Source organism: Lepidochelys kempii, chromosome 1, assembly GCF_965140285.1.
Source record: "Lepidochelys kempii isolate rLepKem1 chromosome 1, rLepKem1.hap1, whole genome shotgun sequence".
Lineage (NCBI taxonomy): Eukaryota > Metazoa > Chordata > Testudines > Cheloniidae > Lepidochelys > Lepidochelys kempii.
In genome coordinates, this window is record NC_136380.1 from 338,110,599 (window position 1) to 338,137,623 (window position 27,025).

The following is a 27,025-nucleotide window of genomic DNA, read 5'->3' on the forward strand; positions in this document are numbered from 1 at the left end:
GCCAAAGAGTACAAGGAAGGAATGTTGTTATACCAGATGTGCATAATTTAGCTATAAAGTGAAATGGCTAATTCGAGATAGCTACAAAACAGCCAGGACAACTTTTCAGTTATTTTGGAAAACCTATGATGTGATGAAAAGGGTCCCCCTCCTGCCTCTGCTTTCTCAGCCAAAATACTTCCTTAATCTAGGGAAATGTGCACAGATCAGGGAGGCATGAGGTTGGCAGTCCTATTCCCACTTTTTCTACTTACTGGCCTTCATAATTGCCTGTACTTCAAAACCCTAATTTGGTGATGTCTGAAGAGGATTACAGCAGAAACAGCTGGAGTTTGAAAGTTATGTTTTGGTATGGAAATAGTCCTTGCAGAGGAGGGTTGCATGCTTTTGTGCCAGGAGAAATTCACTTTCTTTTGACCAAGTGTTTGTAAATCATATAGCCTGAGTATGAGAGTTTTGGCTGGTTCATTACCGATGAATGTAAGAGAGGATGCACTGTGCATGCACGTGTGTGTAGTTGTGTGCTTTAAACCCCCTGGTCCCCTGAAGTGCTTTGAATTGGTCCGTGTAAATTCTTCAAATACGGCAGCTGAGTTTTGCTGGCCTTTGTCCAGGAAGGCAGCATTCTGGTGATGTTCTGAATGGAAGAACTTAAATGCTGTTTTGCAATTATTTGTAATTCAGCAAAACTTTGAAGCTGTGTAAAGTAAAAGGTAAAACTGACTATATTTTTAAAATATTTCCTACTTTTTATTTAAAATAAAAAATGGGAAGTTAAATTTAAAAAGCTGTGCTAAGAGAACATTAAGTTTATTTGTTTAATTTATGCACTTTGTCAGGAAATGCCAAAGCAAAGGATGAACGTGTAATCTCAGTAGAGATTTTCATTTCATGATAACATACCATTTCTTAGCTACTACAGTATAGTCATATAATTTTTTTTCACAATGTGGGGTAGCAAAATTACATAGTTCTATGTAACACTGTGATAAAGACAGCCCATGAAATTAATCTATATGAAAAGTACACAGTGACCTGCATTTAGATAACATAGTACATACAGGTAAAGTATAACAATAAAGAAAAATAGTGACAACATACTGGTGAAGTAGGGGTTTAGGCATTACGTTACAACATTACCAGTGGTGTTTCATTAATCCAAGTTGCTATAAATACACTGTTGTTACTTAATACAGTTAAATATTTAGCACCTGGAAGCACACATGCATTTGTCAGTGGGAGAATTCAGTTTGTACCTGTTTTAATTTGAAGTATTTTGATGATTCTCAAAGCAGTATTGTAAATTCTGTACACAAATTCTCACTCATTAAAGACACAGTTCAACATTATTTTAAAGAGAGCACATCCGTTCCTCAGAATAAGTAGTATCTGAACTTTATTAAGACAGCTTGAAGTTAGGCCACTTGAAAATTACAAATTAGTTACACTTTGGCATAAAAGAGTTATAGTTGAACTAGAAATAATAAGTATATTTTGTCATACACCTTGGTTATGAGCATTTCTCTTGAAAAATGCGTGTGATATATTAAAATAGAGCTAGATTTTGCCACTTTTACTCACAGCTCTGCAGTGGAGCAGAGCCAGCCATAGCAATGTTGAAGCCAGGTCAGATGGGAGATGCATTGATTCTCTGGAGATAGATTTTGCAGCTGTCCTCCCATGTTTATTCCCCACTCAAGACCAGAGCTCTCCTTCAACATAGCTGGCCCCATGGGCACACTGGGGTTGCAGGATGCACAATTACAGACCTATAGTGTGTATTAGTTAAAAAAAAAAAAAAAAGGCTCCAGTTCAGCAAGGTACCGAAGCGCACAGCTGCTATTATTTGTATTGTTGTATCACCCAGGAGCCCCAGTCATGGAGCAGGACCCCACTGCGCTGAGTATTGTTACTCCTGGGGGCAATCTGTGCCAAAAAATTTAAGTTTCTGCACCAAAAATTTAAAAGTTCTGCACACAATATTTTAAAATTCTGCACATTTTATTTGTCAAAATAACACTACATAATCGTGCCAGTGTCAATTATTTTGGTAATTTATTTCAGAATACCTATCAACAATACAGACACACACAAAAATTCCCCCGGGAGTAGAGAGTCAAAGAAACCCCATGTGACAACCCAGTTCCTGTTTCTCTGCCACATTCCCATCTGTCCCTCCGAGCCCACCCAGGGGGCCAGACACCCACAACCCCTCCCTTCCAGAGCCCACCTGTTGCTGCCTCCTCCCCCCGCCAGCCAATACACCCGAACCCCCTCCTCCCCAGAGCCCAGCTCCGGCGCCCCCCTTACCCAGACACCCGTCCCCCTCCCCTCCACAGAGCCCCGGATCCAAGAGGGAGAAACAGCCTGATGCTCAGTCCCAGGCTTGCACAGAGTTTCCTGCATGCCACCCTCTCCTTCCCTCAGGATACGCTGGAAACTACAGCTGCTAGGAACCCTTTAGCTCCCTCTCCCTCCCCCCAGCAGTGTATTCTATGTGCAAGCTGGGCTCTGTCGAGTCCAGTAGCCTCTAGTAGTGGCTAGCAGCACTGCATCCCATTTCTGTGGGGGAAAGGAAATTCTGCATGCACAATGTTAATTTCTGCAAAATTCTGCATTGTGCAGTGGCGTAGAATTCACCCCAGAATATGTTGTGTAGAAACAACAAAAAGACAGTCCCTACCCCCAAAGATCTTTCAATCTATAAGACAAGAGACAGCAAATGGATACAGACATACAGATGCGGGAGTACAAGGAAACAATGAGACCATGTTGGTCAACATGATGTGCTGTGTTCTCAACTGTCTAACTGTTATCAAGTTATTTTAGGCATCACAACAGCCGAATTTTCATGGATAGTCTCATTGAAGTTGATGAGACTGGCTATTTACATTCCTGAAGTTGTGCATGTGTTTAAGGACCTTGCTGAAGTGGAGCCATTACACATTTTTTTCTCAAAATCTGTTTTGTACAGCTATTTTTCCTGAAAATGTTTTAGTTTGGGGGTGGTATGTAAGAATGGAAATTGAAATCTTTTCTAAAGAACAGATGATGCCAAGTAGCACCGTCTTAAATGTATTCTAAGAGGAGGATTGATTTGATCAGTTCCTTGATCTTCATTATTCCTCTTGCTTATGCTGTTTGATTTTTTTTCCCCTATTACCAGTAAAAAATAGAAGCTTCATATTTCAGTAGTTATGAATATTTCCTTATTACTAATGAAATGTAATGCCTACTTTAATGAGCAAAATAGCTACTATCTGCCCCAAACATATATATTCATTGTGCAATCAGTAGTTTCATACATAAAATTAATACTTAAGCGGTGCTGAGAGCATTAAAGTATGTAATTGTTATTATTTAAATGTGCTGAATTTATTTGAAACAGTTACATTTTTCTTGTACATATTTTCTTTTTTCTCATATAATCTGCATTTTAAGGCGTCCAGAAGTTTGGCTATATAAGGTTGTATAGATATTAGCTGTTTTTTCATTTATTTCTATGTATCCCATTATTATGAAATTCTGTGGACCAGGGGACTGATCCTTTTCCCATTAAAGTCAATGGCAGCTATGTTGTTGATGTCAACGGGAGATGGGTCTATCCCTTAATAGGTATCTGGCTTCTCTCTTTACAGTCTGATCCTGCACCCTTCAACTCAGATGAAACTCCCATTGAGGTCAATGTCTGAATAGGATTAGGCTCATAAAAGTATTTGAAACAGCTATACCCATTGTTGTTTCCTTCAGCAGAAAACAGCAAACCAAATACCATTGTATGGTATACGTAAGAGCTTTAAAAACCATGGTATGGTATATGTAAGAGCTTTAAAAACAGTATTAGGAAAGCCAAGATGAGAGGGTTTTTTAACCATGGATATCCCAACTACTGTTTTAATACTGCTGTGTATTAAAGCATGGCACAATACATAACTACCACTCGAGTATGTCTTTTATTTTTATTTATTTGTTGCTTTGTAGTCCAGCAGCTAGAAACTCTTATTGGCACCTAAATCACTAATCTCTATCCATTACCATTTTTGCTAATTTACACTGATAACTGTGGCTCTGTTTTCATTAGGAGATGAAAGCCGGGAAATTAAAAAACAAATTACAGGGATGAGAAGATTACTGAATGACAGCACTGGAAGAATCTATCAGCGAGTTGGCAAAGAAGGAGAAAAACTGAAGGAAGAACCCCAGGATTTAGATATAGCATGGGCCCAGCGCCTGACTGCCCTGGCAGACTCCCAGGCGAGCCTCCATCCTTCTCAGAATGGTGCATGGAATGAAGTGTCACCTCAAACTAGCCATTTTTCAGGGCAATATGGGACTCGGTCTAAAAGCTTCCAAAATGAAACAAGAACTGTAGGATCCAATGGTATGATCTAGATTAGATATTCCAAATACCATTTTTACTATACTAAATATCTACCTATGTTCAGATAATTATAGTATGTATAAATAAATTATAAATGATACTTCATAATTAACAACATTAAATACAGTTATCACTTTGAAAGACTGTGGGTGTGGACCTGGTGCATGCTGCTCCCATAGGTCTTAAGTTTTAAAGTGGATTCCTAGTGGTAGGGCATAATATTAATATTTTATTCTATAAACTTTATTTCTGTACTTATTAAAACCATTGTTACTGAATTCATAGCTCCCTAAGGGCCAGATTCTGTCACTCATACTCACACTGAGTAGCACAATGAAGTCAGTAGCACAATGAGATCAGAGGACTGCTTGTGGAATAAAATCCAACTCTGTGTGAGTAAGGGTGGCAGAATCGGTCTTAAATTACTTTTTACCTCCAGATATGAAATACCATTGTAGCCATGATCTAAAATGCCAGTTTTTTCAACACAGGGCACATGCACATGTAGGCTTTTGTTCTTATGGGACCGTTAGGGATAAATTGTGCTGGAATCCGGAGCATGTTGTCCATCCCGCTTCCAATGTAGGCTTGTTCTCTGAGGTGGATGTTCCAGTGCTTTTAAATGTATTTTTTCTTAGTGCTGTAAATGTCACAAATGAGCTTTCTCTACTCCCTTGGGAGATTCTTCCGTAATCTGCTAGATCTTTCTTTCTGTCCAAGAAATTTCCCTGACATTCAACCTAAATTCCGAATTTCTAATATAAAACCTGCCTCAATTCTGATATCTTGTTTATCAAAATTTTAAATGGCAATTGTGAGCTTCTATCCAAAAACATTGTCAACTAAATTGTAGTTGTCCCCAGAGATATTAATAATTGCATAGAACGATATCTGTTGTGTGTCTTATAAGGACACACATGTATTCATCATTTGTAGCGGATGCAAAAATGATGACTGTTGTTATTCCCTATGCTGTGCAAGAGAAAGTACTATCCATGTACTCAGAAGCTTAGGTTTCAGTCCTCCTGGATTGACTGCATCCCTGTATAGACAATGATTGGTCTCACATGTATTGGCAAAAAGAAAAGGAGGACTTGTGGCACCTTAGAGACTAACAAATGTATTTGAGCATAAGGTTTCGTGAGCTACAGCTCACTTCATCGGATGCATGCAGTGGAAAATACAGTGGGGAGATTTTATATACACAGAGAACATGAAACAGTGGGTGTTACCGTACACACTGTAAAGAGAGTGATCAGGTAAGGTGAACTATTACCAGCAGGAGAGGGGGAAAAAAAACTGCACACCTTTTGTAGTGATAATCAAGGTGGGCCATTTCCAGCAGTTGACAAGAACGTGTGAGGAACAGTGAGGGGGGGAGGGGGGAAATAAACATGGGGAAATAGTTTTACTTTGTGTAATGACACATCCACTTCCAGTCTTTATTCAAGCCTAATTTAATGGTGTCCAGTTTGCAAATTCATTCCAATTCAGCAGTCTCTCGTTGGAGTCTGTTTTTGAAGTTTTTTTTGTTGAAGAATTGCGACTTTTAGGTCTGTAATCGAGTGACCAGAGAGATTGAAGCTGTAGCTCACGAAAGCTTATGTTCAAATAAATTTGTTAGTCTCTAAGGTGCCACAAGTACTCCTTTTCTTTTTGTGGATACAGACTAACACGGCTGCCACTCTGAAACATATATTGGGAAATCCAGAGGATGGTGCGACAGTAACTCATGTTTTGTGGATTTTTGTTTTAGTGTGACAGTATATTTTAGAGCTACAGTAATTTAGGTTTCAGAGTAGCAGCTGTGTTAGTCTGTATCAGCAGGGTTTATGTATCAGCCGTGTTAGTCTGTTTTTAGGGTTTATGGGCCTCACAGGGTTTTGTTTATTAAGGAGACATTTGAATGAATGGAGGATGAGTGCCCTGCACAAGGGGATAGGGTGGGAGTTCCAAGTGTAGAAGACAACAGAGACGAGTGGAGGAAGAAGATGAAGGGGGAGCAGGGATTATTGTAACCAAAGGAAAGAAATAACAAGCATAATTACAAAGCAAGGGCCTGATCCTGCACCACTGAAGGCAGTGGGTGCTTTGATTCGGTCAGGCCTTAAGACACTAATCCTACAAGCTGACCAGGATGGGCAGATTCCTTTGCTCATTTAATGCCCACCGATTTTAGTGGAGGTCTGTCTGGCACAGGGATCTGGGTTAACATCCCAATCCTGCAAACGCTCATGCATGTTAGTGAAGTATTTATAGAATCTGGGCCAAAATTATTTTTTTAGATTTTTTTTTATTTTATTTCTCTGATTCTTTAGAGGATCTGGCAGCAATATGCCATCTTAATTGCTTTTTGGTTACACTCAGATTGTTTTTGATGAATTGTACTAAGTGCTTTTCAAGAATAAATATGTTAAAGTAGTAATGTTGTTACACCAACATGATTTACTCTCAGCGGATCCATTTGTAGAGAACCATTCTGGGGTACTTGCTGATTATGCAGAGAGAACCACCAAGCAATGTATTTGTGTCTCTTCTGTCATATAAGTCAGTCATCAAATTCAAATAAGTCATCAAATTCACATGCTGGCTTGCCTGCAGAATGGAGGGAGATGGGTCTTTAAAGACTCCTCCATAAAAATAAAAAGTCTGCTCTCTTTTTAAAATTAAAAATTGATTTATAACCAGTAAAAAAGAGTTGCTTTTGTCCTCTAAAAATGATAAAGGTAGTGCTTGGAACAATGATTGAGACCATTCTACAAGATGTTTCTTACTCCACTATTGTAACTGATTGGAAGAGAGATGATGGAAGAAAAATAAAAACTCTTCATGAATATGTATGAAGTTGGCAAAAGTCTGCTTTGATTTGAAATACTGGTGGTCTCTCTTCCCATTTACAATACATATGGTAGATTTACATGGGTAATTTCTATCAATGCTAATGGGAATTATAATGTAAATCCCACATGCCTCAATGGGAAAACAGACCTTTTGGTTTTCAGTCAAGGCCTCTGTACCTTCATTAGGAATGTATTACATTTGTACCAGGAAAGAAGAACAGGTATTTACTGGCAGTATTTGTTTAGTCAAAGTATCTATGTTCTAGAGACAAATATGCAAAATCTGAAAATATCTACTTTCAAATATTATTTATTTTATTTGCTAAGCCCCTGCAATATGCTGGATGCCATACAAGCGAGAAAGTAAGACTGGGCCTGTCCCAAGGAGCTTATTGTTCAAAGAAGATAGAGTAGATAGGATGACCTCGAGAAGCCCAGATGTGGGGTGACTGGGATTTTTTTTGTTATTGTTGATCATATAACTGACTCACTTTTTTTGGACACCTAGTATAGCTGTTTACCTTACTAGAGGTGACAGGGAGTGGTGGTGGTGTTGCTGAATTTTTATACCAAGCACGTACACATTTGGAAGCTGCCTTGAACCTAATTTTCTACTGACCTTAAGGCTTTGTCCACGCTACACAGCTTCTAGCGACATGGCTGTGTCGCTAAATCTCAGGCAGTGTGAACACTGTTTGTCAGCACTTTTGCAGACAAAATAATTCCACCCCCTCTGAGTGGAGCTCGTGTTCTCAACAGGAGAGCACTCCTGCCGACAACGAGCTGTTTACACTGCCTCTTGCCGTGGCAAAACTTTTGTCTTGGGGGGGGGGAGCTTTTTTAAGTACCTGTGAATGACAAAAGTTTTGTCGTTTGATTGGGTGTTGGTGGAAGTCTCTTCAGGGACTTGGAGGGCTGGTCTGCACTGGGAATTTATATAGGCGTAGGTATGTCTTAGGGATGAGAAAAATGGACACCCCTGAGAGACGTAGCTACATCAACCTAGCCCCCATGTAAACCATTCTAGGTTGACAGAAGAATTCTTCCATATGCCTAGCTACTGCCTTTCAGGGAGGTGGATTACCTACGCTGACAGGGATCCCCTCCTTTTGGTATAGGCAGTGTCTACACAGAAGCTCAGCTGCAGCGGTTCAGCTGTGCTGCTATAGCATTTCAGGTGTAGACAAGCCCTGAAGCACTAAGGTTGCTGTGTGCCACTCTAGCTATTTAAGTGTAGGCATACCCGGAGCAATCTGCCACAAGACTAAAAATAAAAATCTTCCTCATGTGGTGTTTGTGTAGCTCTAACACTGTCCTGAGCATTTTGTGAACAATTGGGAAGACAAAGTCCCATTCCTCCCTTTAAAGAACCTTAAGGCCATGTCTACATCACAAAATTATATCGACCTAACTTATGTCAGTATACAGCCACCGCAGTTATTAAATTGCTTGTGAGTGCACAGTTGGCTCCTTGTGTCGGTGGTATGCTTCCTCATTAGGAGCACTTGTGTCAATTGTATTGTCAGTGTGGGGCATTGTGGACAGCTCCTGAAAGCCAGTAACAGTCGACATAAGCAACACAGTGTCTACACTGACATTGCATTGACCTAATTACATCAATTTTGACACTGCCACTCAGGAAGGTGGTGTTATTTTTTTATTTGAAAAAAGCAAAAACAAGTTGCTACCTTTTAAGATTGCAAACAAAACCATAAAACGTGACTCAAGTTAACTGGTGCAGTTGTGTTTGCTAAATTCACAGAGAGCCTGAAACAGCAGTTCTCGGAAGTGTGAGGTTCCCCATTCATCGCAATGTGGTGTTAACAGTAAATTCTCAGGGAGAGAATTTTAAATGGTGGCATTCTTAATTACTTTGCCGAAGGCAATCAAAATATGTAAAAAAGGAGAGGAAGGGTCATATTGTGAAGTTCTGTGCAAGCTACTGTGAATGACATTTCACTTTGGTACCACAATCGGGAGGCTCTTGGGAGAATTACCACTGCTTATTTCCCTCCCCAGTCTGATCTATGGGGATGTCACACAAAGCAGTGTGATTGAAGAATTAAATTTTCCATTAATCTTTGATTCCCAGTCTTTGTTTTGATTTTTTTGGTGGGAGATTCAGTTGTTTAGTTTTGCCAGTACTTCTCTTTTGGAAGGACTAGTGCTTACAGGACTTTTGGAAGAAGACACTCTTAGGAGAGATGTGAAGGAAGAGAGGGGTAAAACGTGGTGAGCCACATCAGGCATGATTTTCCAGGGGTTTGGTGAATTGTGGAAGATGCTCATTCACTATAAATAAGGTGACTCCATTGAAGCCAGTGGAGCTGTGCCAGTTTACACTTGCTGAGGATCTGATCCAGAAGGTACGAGCTGAAACTAGAAAGTTATTAACAAATAGGAGGGAGTTCTGAGAAGAGCAACAAAAGTAATTGAGGCTGGAGGGACTTCTGAGAGAAGATTAAATGAGTTAATTACTTGTCTGTACTTCCACTTGGCAAAACTTGTTGCTCAGGGGCGTGAAGAAAAGACATTCCCCTGAGCAACATAAGTTGCGCTGACATAATTGCCAGTGTGGACAGCGGTATGTCAGCAGGGGAGCTTCTCTCGCTGACATAGCTACTGCCGCTCCTTGCGGGTGGTTTAATTATGTCAACAGGAGAGGTTTCTCCCGTCGGTGTAGAGCAGCTACACGAGAGGTCTTACAGTGCCACAGGTGCGTCAGTACAGCTGTGCCACTGTAAGCTCTCTAGTGTAGACATCCTTAGAGTTTGCTAAATGAGAACTAAAGGGCACATGATAACTCTACTAGTCAGATTAGAGAAAAAATAAACAATGGTACTCTCCCAGTGTCCGCACACCTGTGATACAAAAATGAAATGACTTGTATTAGGTTGTTCAGATCTTCATAAGATGATCATCCTTCTTCTTTTGTGCTTTGCAAAACAGTAAAATAGTTACCAATTTAAATAATCATCGTTAGTCTTCAGTATTAATGGTCATTGAAATGAATAGGGGCAGTTCATGTCTGGTTGCAGGTTCAGACAGATGTCTTTGCAGCTCTTGACATTCTATTTGTATTTTGAAGGTTTTCTTTGCACCTTGAAAGGCTAGAAACTTAATTCTTTTTTAACAAAAACTTTAGATTCTCCAGCACAAGATACAGCTAGCAGAGGAAAGTACCAGCTCTCTGAGCTTTTGGGAGCCACCCCATTTCAAGACCTGCAAGTATGTGAAAATAGTCTGGAGACTGAGGCAGTGTTAAGGGTTTTACAGGGCGGGGTAGAACTAGAAGTGAAAGAATGAAATTAAGAAAAGGAAAATGAGGCTGAAATATCCGTAAGAAATTCTGGACAAAGCAATCTATTGGATTGTTGAATAATCTCCCAAGGGGAGTTGTGAGAACACAATCTCCTGGGACACAGCATGAGAGAACGTGCTGTAGGAAACAAACCAGTACTGGCAGAAGGATGGAGCAGATTATGTAGGTTTTCTTGCCGATGGTTCTTTCCCATCAGTAATTTCTGTGATTCTGTGACCAGAGGATGTGATTTTCATTCTCTGCTCTTCATGTTATAAAGCAACATGTGTAGGTAGCATCCAAGAAATTTTAGAATTGGTAGGCCCTATTTAATTCTTAATATAAACCTTTATTACACAGACGCTACCCATTCTTTGTAGGGCTGTTCTAGGAGATGGGGTTTTTTTGTCCATGATAAAGTGAGTATGTTTATAATGAGATTTGGAGCTATTGTTATCTAAGATGAACTAGCCTGACAATAGAGAGCCCTGCTGTGAGAGTGCATTGTGTTCACAGTTTTGTGCAGTTCTCATCAACCCCTGTAATACCATGTCCCCCTGAATATGTAAGCTCATATACTGGTAACTGGATAAAACCCAATGGCCCCCTTCTCCCAAAAATGAATGTTTTGGTAATTATTGGCTGTGCTTTCCTTGGGTCCAGTTTCACAATAGTGTACATTGTTAGCTTCAAAATCCTGTCTAGCTCTTTTGATTGTATCCTTATTTTATTTCACTTCTTCTTCAGGAGAACTTCCAGGGGTCAGTTCATCAGTTGGACCAAACTGTTGTACCTGTAATTGCCAGTCAACTTTGCAGGCCATTCTCCAAGAGCTGAAGACAATGAGAAAGTTAATGCAGATTCAAGCAGGTACCATGATCTCTCTCTCTCTCTCTCTCTTTCTCCTTTAATCTGTGTCTGATATCTTTAGTCAGGATATTTCTAAAGTGTTTTCACTATGAAGAATAGTCAGGGTTAGAGAATCTAGCTTAGTAGACCAGGGTTCAAGTCCCTGCTTCTTGGGGATCAATTTTTCAAAAGTGCCTAGGTGCCATAGGAGTCCACTCAGCCCATTAAGGCCTTTATGACCCCAAGGTTTGGATCCACAAAGAGACTTAAGTGTTGCTATGCTAAGCATCACAATGCCTAACTTTTAGATGCCTGGAAAATCACTTGAACAACAGTGTGATCCACAAAGCCTGAGTTAGGCACCTAGGCTCTCTGTACAACAAATGGGGAGAGATAGGTACCTTAGACTGCAGTTCACAGAAGCCAGCATGCTAAGTGGGGAGATGACAACCAGCTGCTTGTGTCTTAAACCCTGCCTCTCTCATGGAGAGATGCTCCTAAATCTGGGCTGCAGAAAGGCCTCTCTCTGCTTGTGGTCCACTAATGGGAACCCCTCTTAGGCACCCCGAGTTATTTCTTATAGGAATAAATTAGGCAGCTACCTAACTCCAGATAACATGGCCTGGGAGCAAGGGGAGAAGGAGGAGGAGTCGCAGCTCCTTTGTAACTTTTAGCTCAGTGGTTGGGATATTCACCTGGGATGTGGGAGACCCTGGTTCAGTTCCCCACTCTGCCTCATGGGGAGAAGGGATTTAAATGGGTTCCCCACCTCTGACGAGTTATGCTGTTCATAGTCTCTGAGGAGAAGGCAAAACAGGCCTGTTTAGGCCATCTATCATGCTGGAGAATTCACAATGTAGGCAGGGAACTGTGCAGCCTGGAAATACCCCAGTCAGGAGGAGGAGAAATGCAGGTCTCAGTCCAAGAGAGGTGACAGCTGGGAAGCCAGAAGTCTGAAAGTGGGTGCCCTTGGTGAACTATGAGGGGGAAACACAGGAGCAGTCATCTGAAATATGACAGCCCTCAGTTAGAATTTGGAGGGGAGAGGAATTCTTTTAATTGAAATGTGGTGAAGTTGAAAGGACAAAGAAGGTGATTGTATGCATACAGTATCATACTTGAAATAATGTTACTATGAACTAAGGATAGATGAGATGAGTATTGAAATGTCAGCTATCGCGAGTAAAGGTGTTCGGGTTTCAAAGAAGTGTGAGGGTCCTCAGCCTTTACACAAGTAGTTACATTGACTTCAGGGGGATTATGTGCATCAGTAAGGATGACTTGTGGATAAAAAATGCAGGACTAGACCTTCTTCAATAAAAACTGGAATCCAGGATAATAGGAGTGTTTTTCTTTCCATGCTGTGTATCTGTAATGTAAATAAGTTGGTAAGTTAATGGACCTCTTGATGAAAAGCTTTGGGAAATAGTTTATAGTTTGTGGTATGTAGACACTTGTTTGGCACTCTTGTTATTAAAAAAAAGAATTAACACCTAAAATACAAACGTGTACATGAAAGTATAATGATTTATTCTGATAGTTAAGCACCTTCCTATTTAAATGACGAAGTACAAATTGCAGCCCTTGTAATAGTTGCCAGAAACCTCTCCAAAATCCATTAAGTAAATACCACTGTGAATGGGGTTCCTATTAAGAAACCTTTGCAGAGGATGGCAGTTTGCTGTTCACTGGAAGCTGTAGCATTTTCAATGGGGCTTTCAATTGCCCATGGATAAAAATAAGGCCTGTTCTACATTAAAAAGTTACATTGACCCAGCTACAGTCGCTCTGGAGTGTGAAAAATCCACACCCTTGAGTGATGTAGTTCATAGAATCATAGAATATCAGGGTTGGAAGGGACCCCAGAAGGTCATCTAGTCCAACCCCCTGCTCGAAGCAGGACCAATTCCCAGTTAAATCATCCCAGCCAGGGCTTTGTCAAGCCTGACCTTAAAAACCTCTAAGGAAGGAGATTCTACCACCTCCCTAGGTAGTTAAACTAATCTAACCCCCAGTGTAGACAGTGCTAGATCAATGGAAGAATTCTTCTGTCAACCTAGCTACCACCTCTCAGGGAGGTGGATTACCTATGCTGACAGGAGATATGATTGATCTCTATAAAGATATCAGAGGGGTAAACACCAGGGAGGGTGAGGAGTTGTTTCCTTAAAGGGCCAATGTTGGCCCAAGAACAAATGGATATAAACTGGTCATCAACGTGTTTAGGCTTGAAATTAGACTATGGTTTCTAACCATCAGAGGAGTGAAGTTCTGGGACAGTCTTCCAAGGGAAGCAGTGGGGGCAAAAAACCTGACTGAACTTTCCAGACTGAGCTTGATAAGTCTATGGAGGGGATGGTGATATGAGATTGCCTACAATGGCATGTGGCCCATCTGCAGCTGCTAGTAGTAAGTATCTTCAGTGATTGGAGATGGGACACTAGATGGGGAGGGCTCTGGATTACTATAGAGAATTCTTTCCCAGGTGTCCAGCTGGTGGGTCTCACCGACGTGCTTGGGGTCTAACTGATCACTATATTTGGGGTTGGGAAGGATTTTTCCCCCAGGTCAGATTGGCAGAGACTCTGGGGGGTTTTCACCTTCCTTTGCAGCGTGCGGCAGGGGTCACTTGTTCATAGAGTAAATGGTGAATTATCTGTAACTTGAAGTCTTTAAATCATGATTTGAAGTCTTCAGAAAGTCAGCCAGAGATTTGGGTTTATTATAGGAGAGAGTGGGTGAGGTTCTGTGCCCTGTGATGTGCAGGAAGTCAGCCTAGATGATCACAATGGTCCCTTCTGGCCTTAAAGTCTATGAGATGGGAGAACCCCTCCCATTGGAATAGGTAGTGTATACACTGAGGTGCTGCTGCAGCTGTGCTGCTATAGTGTTTCAAGTGTAGACAAGCCCTGAGTTGCTTGATACTGATTATTTAGCCCTGATTCTGCAATCTGATCCACATGGCTGGACCTTTACATCTGCACAAAGTCAATCCAGACAGATCCGATTGCAGGAGTAGGGCTTTAATTTGTAAGGCACGTATGTGTCCTTGAAAAATGCTGTATAAATATAAAATATTAATACATGTCAGAAAGAAGAACCATTAGGCTTCAAAAAAAGCCAACTGGTATGAAGTCCAGGTAACTGTTTCCCAGAATGTAGAAATTAAACTGTTAAATATTTTTTACTAATTCTTGATAAAATAGTTTTTTAAATGTTCTTTTTGAGCCAATTTTCTTTAGAAAAGAGCGTGATTACTAATGCATCTAGAGTTTTCTTATTTATGTCAGTAAAAAATGTTGAAAGACCATAAGATCTTTGATAATGCCAGAGGATATACAATTTCACACAACTGTAATCATTGTTCAAGTACTTTTTTCAATATTAAGGGTTAATTATGCAAACCTGAGAAAATAGAAATGCTTCATATGCACAAACTGTATTGTAAACAGTGCTGCTTAGTCACAGGATGAATACAGCAAGTCAATAACTTGGTTTAACCTGCAGTGGTGTACGTGTTTCTATAAATATATTCACAGCTGTTTTCCCTTCAGTTGGCACCCAAAACAGACAGCAGCCTCCGATTCCCCTGATCTGTGCACAGAAGTCAACAATATCAAGAAAGAGAAATAAAAAGAAAAAATTGCCCCAAAAGACTCTTGAGCCCATTACTATGAATAAGAAGCCCAGCACTGTAGAGAAGGAAAAGAAGCTGTCAGCAAACTCTGAAAGATCCAGCTTGCAAGCAGCTGAACATACTCTAAAGCCAGAGACCCATGTTTCAGGATTTGGTATCATTCTTGAATCATCTTCCTCAGATGTAAGTTGATATTTCAGTTGCATAAAATGCCAGAGAACTTTACAGCACTATTACTTAGGGATCAATGATGAAGTCTACTTGAGGCTATATTGTTCCCTCTACCTCAAAAAAAGTGAGGATTTGGATTTGGAGTCATGAAAAGGGAGTGTGCTTCCAAAGCCTTGTATTCTCTTTCCCTGACCCCATAGAAACCACGCTGTAGGTGCTCTGTAGGGATCAGGAGCTCTGTTTGCCCCTGCAAGATAAACTTGCTGTCCCCATCTGCCATGCTACCCTGGGCCAAAGTAAGTCCAGGAGCCCCTGCAAGGAGCAGTGTAAGGAATTCACAACCCTAGCCTTTCTTGACTAATGTAATTATTCCACACCTAAGCTTTGCTCCTGAAAAAACATATTTATTTACTTAATTTTACACACTTGAGTAATTCTATTGGTTTCAGAGGGACTGCTCACATGAATAAAGTTTAAGTATGTGTTTGCAAGATTCGGGTATTTAACTTTTATCTGTGTTAGAGTCATAGAGTAGAGAATCATAGAGTATCAGGGTTGGAAGGGACCTCAGGAGGTCATCTAGTCCAACCCCCTGCTCAAAGCAGGCCTAATCTCCAATTTTTGCCCCAGATCTCTAAGTGGCCCCCTCAAGGATTGAACTCACAACCCTGGGTTTAGCAGGCCAATGCTCAAACCACTGAGCTATCCCTCCCCCCTAAAGACATCAGAGGGGTAAACACCAGGGAGGGTGAGGAGTTGTTTCCTTAAAGGGCCAATGTTGGCCCAAGAACAAATGGATATAAACTGGTCATCAACATGTTTAGGCTTGAAATTAGACTATGGTTTCTAACCATCAGAGGAGTGAAGTTCTGGGACAGTCTTCCAAGGGAAGCAGTGGGGGCAAAAAACCTGACTGAACTTTCCAGACTGAGCTTGATAAGTCTATGGAGGGGTATGTTGTATCCAAGTAAAGACCTTGATCCTGCTGTTGAAGTCAGTGGGGCTCTGTATGAGTGCAAGAGGCTGCCCAGGCAGATCCAGTTGCAGGATTAGAATTAGCAGCTATTAGAGTATATGACTTGGTCATTGGAAGGTTGCAGGTGGCATTGTCTCCTTACTTCAGTTAATATGTATATTTTGATTAATGAAGTGTCTATCTGGTGACCATAGGGGTGTCTGATTGGCTTTGTTTAATGAGCAGATGGGTGATGTCTGAAAAGTTCACTGATGAATAAGCTGATCATTAATTTCTTTAATATATTTTTAATTTTGAGAAGGCAGTTTCCAATTTCCTAAGTACAGTGAGCTAGAAGAACATAATTAAATTTTGTATCAATGAGCGTAAATGAAAAGAATCCTGTAGATAATGTTGTACCTTTCTAGAAGTGCAAACTAATAATAAAAAAGAGCAGTCATGATAATTCAGTTATATAGATGCAAGCTACACCACTAATTAGATTACAGTGTCATGCAAGAGAGTCTGTGTAACGATATATAGCAACTACAGTAGTTTAATGCTTTTCAAAGGTTCTTTTGTTGCAGTATTGTGATTAGAAATGTTTGAAATGTTTGAAGCGACAGTAGATCGTAGACTCTGAAACAGTAGATATTGGGTAACTTCTGACTCAAATATGCAATTTACATTTATAAGACTTCTGTGCTTGTGGCTTGATTTTTAGGTTGGATCTCCAGTTTTTCAGGAAGCTTTGTGTGTGCAATGGAATTTTATCCACAGTTTCATGGGTTCGTTTCATTCACACTAGTTCTGTGGTGATTCAATCTGGCCGCAGTTCCTTGTAGATGGCAGTTTTGCACCCTGAAAATGGAAGCTTGGCTTAAAAATTGGGCCTCATCTTGCTTCCGTTGTTTGGAACGACCAAACGCTATCTGCCACGCTTGTTGGTTCAGTATGTTTCCAGCATCTGAACCTTCCCCACCACCAAAGCAGCTTCGGACAGTTCTGAAAATAAGCAAGATTTTTTTATTATTATTTAAACCATATGGGTTTTATTTTCAAAAGAAGAAAGCTGAGGTTTGGGGGTGGATATATTTACCAGTGGAAATAAAATGAAATCTCTAAACATTTTGAATGGATTAAATAATATCACTTTTTAAAAAGAATGAATAAGGACATTGTTTTATCTTTTCCTTCTATTTATTTATAGGCATTTCTATTGCACTCATGGCCATCGTGTCTGAGCGCCTATGAAAACCGAAAGGCAGTTTTGAAGTACAGTATATAAATACTCTCACTGGAAAATTGTACAAATTGCGCCTTGTATGTACTGATTAATACAATTACTAACCAATGCCAATATTATTTTCACTACATCTTTGCCTAGAAAGCGATCCCCATTCGACTTCAGTAAATCAAGGATAACTTCACTGAAACCAAAGTTAAGGTTTCAGTTGAGGTACCCTGGAGTCACATCAGTGGATCAGAGCTCAGAATCTGGCCCATGAACCAGATTAGCCCTTTTTAAATGTAATGATCACTTACTTATAGTTAAACTTTCTTGTCTTTGCTTTACTGTTAATGCAGATAATTTATATTACACTGTACATGAATAGTTACCCACCAGTTCTTTATACCCTGATTATTATCTGCTAACAAGAGCTATTCCATTTGATAAATCACATTCAAAATTGTCCATGAAATCTCAATTAAGTACTGATTGCCTTTGATTGAAGAATAATTTGCTACTAAAGGAATGCAGTGATAAATCAGCATTTTACCTTCAATTTATGTGTCTGAGGTACAAATTGATTAATTTATTTTAAAAAGCCTAAATTAACATTACATTGACTCTGTTCTCTCCCTTCCCCCTCCTCCGATGCACAGGTGTTTTTCACAGGTAATTCACAGCAGTATTAATTAGATTTGTTTATGGCATTTCCTCCTTGCATCACTGGGATCTTGTTAGACGATATCTACACGAGCACTTACGTTGGCAAAACTTTTGTCGCTCATGGGTTTGAAAAAAATCACCCCCCTCAGCGACATAAGTTTTGCTGGCCTAAGCGATTGTATGCACAGTGCTATAGCTACTGCTGATTGATGAGCTGCTTTTATTATGTCGACAGGAGAGCTCTGACCCATCGGCATAACACGGCATAACATATGCCGCTGTAAGCTTGTACGTGTAGACATGGCCTTAGATTTCTAAGGCTATGTCTACACTAGAAAGCTTACAGTGGCATAGCTGTACTGATGCACTTGCGCTGCTGTCAGATCTCTTCTGTAGCCCTCTACGCTGATGAGAGAGAGCTCTCTCGTCAACATAAACCACCCACAACAAGCAGCAGTAGCTATGTGGGTGAGAGAAGCTCTTCTGCAGCATAGCGCCGTACATACTACCACTTATGCCTATGCATGCATCTTTGAAAACATATCCATAGTATTTGCAGGTGGACGTTTGCATTAATAAAATGTTGCTTGAGCAAACCTGCCCAAAATGTGTAATTGCACAAAAATACACATTGTTCATGCCCAATGTGTATTGTGAGGTGGGAATCCTCTCCGAGACCTTTGGGAAATGTTAGACCTAAAAGTGCTTAATAAAAGAGTCTAGCTGTGTAGGAAATACAAGGCAGTGATATTTTCCTCCTTTTCTTCTGGCGGTGTCATTTAGCTGTATGATTTACCACAATTTCTTTTTGCTATAATAAGATGTTAATTTAATGTCGTCATATTCTAAGGATGCACTCAGGCTACATGCTAACAAGAAGGAGAGTGATTCGCAAGCCAACACAAGATTTGGGAGCAATCATTTACTCAGTTTCTGCCGTCTTTCACACACACGAGTTGTCCTTGCACTGCAAGGTCCTACTGACTTGACTTCCTGTGGAGCTTTGAATAGAACTTAAAGCCAGTACCCTACTGGAAGATGGTTGCCGTACAACCACCTGTCCTCCCTGGGAACATATCCCTTCTGTGGTGCCCAATGAGTGAACTGCTCCATTAGTGCAGAAAGATGCAGATTGTACTCCCTGTGCTCAGGGGAGTGAATCAGATCCACTAAAAGGTCATATAAACCCTATTTTAAAAGGCTATTTGGCCTTTTCCAAATGACATTGTTCTGGTGGTGACCTTCTGGGCCCTACCGTATTGCAAGGTATCCTTGCCCTTTGGGTTTTTGTTTGGTTTAGTTTTTTGCTGTGTACAAAGAAGTAGCATAGTAAGTGTTGAGTAGCTGCAATGGCACATAAAGATGACAATCTGTATAATTATTTGACTTGCCTTTTAATGTGCTCATTCACTGGTTACTTTTATTTCAGTAAAATAAACTGTTCTTAGAGTGATTGCTTGTATAGATTCCAATTAGGTGTGTCCACGCCACGTGCACAGTCGTCGGAATGTTTTTTCCCGTAGCAGCACCCGTCGGGTTGGCTGTGGAGCCCCCGGGCATGATGTCTTCATGGCGCTCAATATATGACCCTGTCGACCCGGTGCCTCCTCAGTTCCTTCTTACCGCCAGTGATGGTCGTTAGAACTGTGGCATCTTGCTTTGCAAGCTCTCCATGTTTCCCTAGCTTCTCTTTCAGACTGTATTGTGTAGTAGTTCAGTTCTTAGTTTGTTCTTAGCTATTGTAGTTCTAGTTAGTAGTTAGTTAGCTGTTGGGCTGGAGGGTTTACCCTTCACCCTGACTGTGTTCTCTTTGTGGGACTTACATGCCTAAGTCCCAGGGGTTCAAGCCCTGCAAGTCCTGTAACAAGCCCATGCCAACGGGCGACCCTCATGACGCTTGTTTAAAGTGTCTGGGGAAGCACATCAGTCAGAAGAGTGCAGGATTTGTGAGGGCTTTTGTCCCCGAACCAAGGAGGAGTGGGACTTTAGTTTGAAACAGCTCCTTATGAAGGCAGCACTTAGACCACAACCCACATCGGCACGGCAGGACCCAGTCCTCCCCCCTCCCCCATCCCTCTTCAGGGACCCGTCTCATGAGCATCTCCTTATCCAGGAGATGCAGGCGCTCCTTGCCATAGGAGTGGTGGAGGAGGTTCCTCACTGGCAAGGAATTCTATTCCTGCTATTTCCTAATCCCCAAAGCCAAAGGGGGTCTCAGACTCATTCTAGGCCTGCAAGGACTCAAGTTCATGGTAAAGTTGAAATTCTGCATAGTTTCCCTCAATATAATTATCCCTTCTCTGGATCCAGGAGACTGATTCTCCACCCTCAACATGAAAGATGCATACTTTCACATAGTGATTCTCCCTGCTCACAGACATTTTTTCAGGTTTCTGATTGACCAAAAACATTATCAGTTCACAGTCCTTCCCTTCGGCCCGTTGACAGCCCCACAAGTGTTCACCAAGTGCACGTCAGTGGTAGCAACCTTCTTCTGAAGGAGGCAGATGCAGGTATACCCTTACTTTGAAGATTGGGTGCTCAGGGAGCATACCAGAGAACAGGTGGAGTCACAGGTCTGTCTGGCCATATCCACGTTCGAGAGACTGGGTTTCCTCCTCAACATGAACAAGTCCACCTTGTCTCCGACCCAGAGGATAGAGTTTGTCGGAGCCCCAATTCCAAGCCATGGCAAGCATCATTCCATGCATGAGAGAATACCTGACCGCTACAGCAAGGAATTGCCTCAGTCTCCTTGGTCACATGGCGGCCTGCACACACGTGGTCCAACATGCCAGGCTGAGACTCAGATCTCTGCAGACGTGGCTCACTTCGACATATCGCCCGGGGTGCGACAGCCTGGGACTAGTGGTCACAGTGACATAGCAGGTGCTAGAGTCACTCCAGTGGTGGCTTGATGCTCAAATAGTCTGTAAAGGAGTCCCCTTCAGCAGCCCTCAGCTGTCCTTGTCTCTAGTTAAGGATGCATCAGCAATAGGTTGGGGTGCACATCTGGGATATCTGCGAATGCAGGGCCTCTGGTCACAGGATGAGCTTTTTATCCATATCAATATCAAGGAGCTCAGAGCAGTGTGATTCACATGCCAGGCCTTTCAGTCTTGTCTGCAAGTCCAGCCACATGGCCGTCATGACCGACAATACCACTGCAATGTTTTAAATCAACAAGCGTGGTGGAACCTGGTCCTCGCCCTCTGTCAGGAGGCTCTCAGTCTGTGGGAATTCTGTATAGCCCACTCCATTCACCTGGAAGCATCATATCTGCCAGGAGCCCAGAACTTACTGGCAGACCACCTCAGCAGGTCCTTCCACAGCCAGTCTATCTGGCTAGACTTTACTCCATCTTCCAGAGGTGCGGGTTTCCCCAGGTCGACCTTTTCACCACTCAGAGCAACAGGAAGTGCCCAGTTTTTTTTCCTTCCAGAAAAGCAGCCCGGGCTCAATCGCAGACACATTCCTGCTACCCTGGGGAGGCCGTCTGCGCTACGCCTTTCCCCCGATCACTCTTGTGCACAAGGTCCTGCTCAAGGTCCGCAGAAACGGGGCAAAGATCATAGAATCATAGAATATCAGGGTTGGAAGGGACCTCAGGAGGTCATCTAGTCCAAGCCCCTGCTCAAAGCAGGACCAATCCCCAATTAAATCATCCCAGCCAGGGCTTTGTCAAGCCTGACCTTAAAAACTTCTAAGGAAGGAGATTTTACCACCTCCCTAGGTAACGCATTCCAGTGTTTCACCACCCTCCTGGTGAAAAAGTTTTTCCTAATATCCAACCTAAACCTCCCCCACTGCAACTTGAGACCATTACACTTTGTCCTGTCCTCTTCTACCACTGAGAATAGTCTAGAACCATCCTCTTTGGAACCACCTCTCAGGTAGTTGAAAGCAACTATCAAATCCCCCCTCATTCTTCTCTTCTGCAGACTAAACAATCCCAGTTCCCTCAGCCTCTCCTCATAAGTCATGTGTTCCAGACCCCTAATCATTTTTGTTGCACTCCGCTGGACTCTCTCCAATTTATCCACATCCTTCTTGTAGTGTGGGGCCCAAAACTGGACACAGTACTCCAGATGAGGCCTCACTAATGTCGAATAGAGGGGGACGATCACGTCCCTCGATCTGCTGGCTATGCCCCTACTTATACATCCCAAAATGCCATTGGCCTTCTTGGCAACAAAGACACACTGCTGACTCATCCAGCTTCTCGTCCACTGTCACCCCAGGTCCTTTTCCGCAGAACTGCTGCCTAGCCATTCGGTCCCTAGTCTGTAGCGGTGCATTGGATTCTTCCGTCCTAAGTGCAGGACCCTGCACTTATCTTTGTTGAACCTCATCAGATTTCTTTTGGCCCAATCCTCCAATTTGTCTAGGTCCCTCTGTATCCTGTCCCTACCTGCCACCGTATCTACCACTCCTCCTAGTTTAGTATCATCCGCAAATTTGCTGAGAGTGCAATCCACACCATCCTCCAGATCATTTATGAAGCTATATGAACAAAACCGGCCCCAGGACAGACCCTTGGGGCACTCCACTTGATACCGGCTGCCATCCAGACATGGAGCCATTGATCACTACCCATTGAGCCCGACAATCTAGCCAACTTTCTACCCACCTTATAGTGGTAGTAGTATCCAGCCCATACTTCTTTAACTTGCTGACAAGAATACTGTGGGAGAAATACTGTGTCAAAAGCTTTGCTAAAGTCAAAAAACAATATATCCACTGCTTTCCCTTCATCCACAGAACCAGTAATCTCATCATAGAAGGCGATTAGATTAGTCAGGCATGACCTTCCTTTGATGAATCCATGCTGACTGTTCCTGATCACTTTCCTCTCATGTAAGTGCTTCAGGATTGATTCCTTGAGGACCTGCTCCATAATTTTTCCAGGGACTGAGGTGAGGGTGACTGGCCTGTAGTTCCCAGGATCCTCCTTCTTCCCTTTTTTAAAGATTGGCACTACATTAGGCTTTTTCCAGTCGTCCGGGACTTCCCCCTATTGCCATGAGTTTTCAAAGATAATGGCCAATGGCTCTGCAATCACAGCTGCCAACTCCTTTAGCACTCTCGGATGCAACGCATCCGGCCCCATGGACTTGTGCACATCCAGCTTTTCTAAATAGTCCCGAACCACTTCTTTCTCCACAGAGGGCTGGCCATGTACTCCCCATGCTGTGTTGCCCAGCGCAGTAGTCTGGGAGCTGACCTTGTTCGTGAAGACAGAGGCAAAAAAAGCATTGAGTACATTAGCTTTTTCCACATCCTCTGTCACTAGGTTGCCTCCCTCATTCAGTAAGGGGCCCACACTTTCCTTGGCTTTCTTCTTGTTGCCAACATACCTGAAGAAACCTTTCTTGTTACTCTTAACATCTCTTGCTAGCTGCAGCTCCAGGTGCGATTTGGCCCTCCTGATTTCATTCCTACATGCCCGAGCAACATTTTTATACTCTTCGCTGGTCATTTGTCCAGTCTTCCACATCTTGTAAGCTTCTTCTCTATGTTTAAGATCCGCAAGGATTTCACTGTTAAGCCAAGCTGGTCGCCTGCCATATTTACTATTCTTTCGACACATCGGGATGGTTTGTCCCTGTAACCTCAATAGGGATTCTTTGAAATACAGCCAGCTCTCCTGGACTCCTTTCCCCCTCATGTTATTCCCCCAGGGGATCCTACGCATCAGTTCCCTGAGGGAGTCAAAGTCTGCTTTCCTGAAGTCCAGGGTCCGTATTCTGCTGCTTACCTTTCTTCCCTGTGTCAGGATCCTGAACTCGACCAACTCATGGTCACTGCCTCCCAGATTCCCATCCACTTTTGCTTCCCCTACTAATTCTTCCCCGTTTGTGAGCAGCAGGTCAAGAAGAAAAGCTCTCCCCCTAGTTGGTTCCTCCAGCACTTGCACCAGGAAATTGTCCCCTACATTTTCCAAAAACTTCCTGGATTGTCTGTGCACCGCTGTAGTGCTCTCCCAGCAGATATCAGGGTGATTGAAGTCGCCCATGAGAACCAGGGTGTGGTGGCACCAGCATGGCACCAGTATAGCCTCAACAACACCGGCACACCACGCTTCTGGATCTGTCGGTCGACACTCCGATCACGTTGCCGCTCCTCCCCGACTTGATCACTCAGGACCACGGTCATCTTCGTCACCCAGACCTCCGGTCCCTCCTCCTTGTGGCCTGGAAGCTTCATGGCTGAATCCTATGGAGCTCCTGTGCTCGGAGCAGGTAAGGGAGGTCTTACTCTGCAGCAGAAAGCCCTCCACGAGGACCACATATCAGGCGAAGTGGAAGAGGTTCACTTGCCGGTGTGACCAGCGTCATATGCCCCCACTTCAGGCACCATTACCTCTTATTCTGGAGTACATTCTGCATCTGAAATAGCAAGGCCTCGGAGTGTCATCCATAAAGATATACCTAGTGGCTTTCTCGGCTTTCCACCCCGGAGCCTCTGGACGCTCCGTCTTCGCCAACCCCATGGTTGGATGGTTCCTCAAGGGTCTGGACCAGCTACATCCCCAGATTAGACAGCCTGTTCCTGCGTGGGACCTTAATTTGGTCTGCTCCGTTGGTGACTTGGTCCCTTCTCTACCTATCGTAGAAGGTGGCCTTCCTAATTGCCATCACATCAGCAAAAAGTGTGTCTGAGTTAAAGGCCCTTACCTCCAACCTACCTTACACAGTTTTCCACAAGAACATGGTGCAGCTCAGCCCTCACCCGGCCCTCTCTGCCTAAAATGGCATCACATTTCCATACTAGCCAAGACCTATTCCTGCTTGTTCTTTTGTCCGAAGCCTCATACCAGGAGCCATGAGCAGAGGCTGCACTCCTTGGATGTTTGACAAGCATTAGCCTTCTATATTGAATGCACCAAGCCATTCAGGAAATTGAACCAGTTGTTCATAGCAGTGGCTGACCGCATGAAAGGCCTACCAGTCTCATCTCAAAGAATATCTTCCTGGATCACGTCCTGCATCCACACATGCTACAAGCTGGCCAAGACACCAGCCCAGGCACTTACTGCACACTCCACAAGGGCACAGGCCTCATCGGTGGCATTCCTGGCCCAGGTCCCAATCCAAGAAATCTGCAGGGCAGCAACTTGGTCCTCCGTTCATACGGTACCTCTCATTACGCTATTGTCCAGCATGCCAGAGATGATGCCGCTTTTGTCAGAGCGGTGCTCCAATCTGCGATTCCATAACTCTGACCCCACCGCCTAGGTAAGGCTTGGGAGTCACCTAATTGGAATCGATATGAGCAATCACTCGAAGAAGAAAAAACGGTTACTCACCTTCTCGTAACTGTTGTTCTTCAAGATGTGCTGCTCATATCCATCCCAAACCCACCCGCCTTCCCCTCTGTCAGAGTAACCAGCAAGAAGAAACTGAGGAGGTGCCGGGTCAGCAGGGTCATATATTGAGTGCCATGAAGGCACCACTCTAGGGGGTTCCACAGCCAACCCAACGGGTGCTGCTAGGGGGAAAACTTCCCTACGACTGTGCACGCGGCACACACACACCTGATTGGAATGGATATGAGCAACACATCTCGAAGAACAACAGTTACGAGAAGGTGAGTAACCGTTTTTTATCATGACTCCTGGGTAAGCTTCATGGACGTGATCACTAAGTGACAATGAAGCTTGCTGGATGTGCACGTAGCACAACATGTGTGAACACTATTTTAATTAAAATATTTGTTTTCCTTTGGTAGCCAGAAGTGCAACTTGCTGAAGGCTTTGATGTCTTTATGCCCAAATCTCAGCTGGACTCTATATTGTCAAACTATACTCGCTCAGGAAGCCTGCTGTTTAGAAAGCTGGTGTGTGCATTTTTTGATGACAAGACCTTGGCTAACTCTTTACCCAATGGCAAGAGGAAAAGAGGACTCAATGACAACCGAAAAGGACTAGACCAAAATATTGTGGGTGCAATAAAAGGTATATTTCTGCTTTGTTTCCTGTATATACATATCTCCATCCTTAGCTGAGAATATGCTCTAGTCATTGAGTAATGCCAGGACCTTAGAATCCTTGACATTTGGGTCAGAAAAATGTGCATTCTTCTTTTTATAATTTTTCCATTATTTCTGATTAAGCTAGAGGCTCATGCCTAGGTCCCCAGCCCCTGAAGACATGTGATGAGATAAGAATCTCAATTTAAAATTTTTTTTTCTGGCCTTCATGGATGTAAAGAAAAACACTTGATATCCATTTTGAGTCAGAAGACAGCCTGAAACAATTGCTCCAACTAGAGAAATGCACTGCTCATTCATTAGATTGAAGCCTGCTGCCACTACATGGAGATGTGGGGTCATGGGAGAACTCTCCTGAGTTTTACCTTGGGTCCTGGATTGCCATAATTCTGCCTTGGTCCTTCCAGATCAGGGTAGAGGCACATTGGCAGGGTAGAATGGAAAAGCTTGCTGTGCACCTGACAGTGTCATATCTGGTCTATGAATAACTGGATTAGTAGTTTGTGGCTGGCAGTGAGGTGGGAAAGATCTTATTGAGGAAAATCTAGTAAAGGAAATGAGTTTTGTATCTAATTCTGATGTCAGTGAGGTTGTGGTCCTGCTTGTCTTGTGAGAGTGAGTTCCATAGTCTAGGTCAAGCTACTGTGAATGTTCTGTCCACCTCTGAGTTGTCTTCCCCCATTGACAATCAGTAGAATATAGCTGCAAGAGGAAATTATGGTCCAGGGCTTTGAGTATTAGGACAGAGACTCTGTATTCAACTTAATCAGGGATCTAGTGCAGAAAGGGGTGATCTGTGGTAAGTGGACAGGCTGCTACATTTTGTACCATCTGGAGCTTTTAAAGTACATGTGATTCATTCCTAGTTATGAGTGGCTATTAGCTAATCTGGAAGTTAAGAATATATGGACTATGGAGACCTGGGAGAAGGGTCAGAATCTGGGCCATTATAGCAGGGACAAGGGAGAGACAAGAGGAAACATAGAGGGGAAATCAAATCAGCGT

The 27,025-nt window shown here is 42.7% G+C and overlaps 1 protein-coding gene across 12 annotated transcripts in view; it reads left to right on the forward strand.

Moving 5' to 3' along the window:
• BEND7 (BEN domain containing 7) overlaps positions 1-27,025 on the forward strand; it is a 100,607-nt gene that overhangs the window by 7,144 nt on the left and 66,438 nt on the right. For 8 of the 12 annotated variants that reach the window (XM_078851173.1, XM_078851174.1, XM_078851178.1 and 5 more), the window contains exons 3-6: positions 4,082-4,381; positions 11,270-11,392; positions 14,911-15,191; positions 25,760-25,985. In XM_078851173.1, coding sequence (XP_078707299.1) covers positions 4,082-4,381; positions 11,270-11,392; positions 14,911-15,191; positions 25,760-25,985 — 930 coding nt within the window. Of the gene's footprint in view, positions 1-4,081; positions 4,382-11,269; positions 11,393-14,910; positions 15,192-17,344; positions 17,410-25,759; positions 25,986-27,025 lie in introns of all 12 variants that reach the window. The other 4 variants (XM_073328731.2, XM_073328730.2, XM_078851182.1 and 1 more) reach the window with 3 other exon arrangements.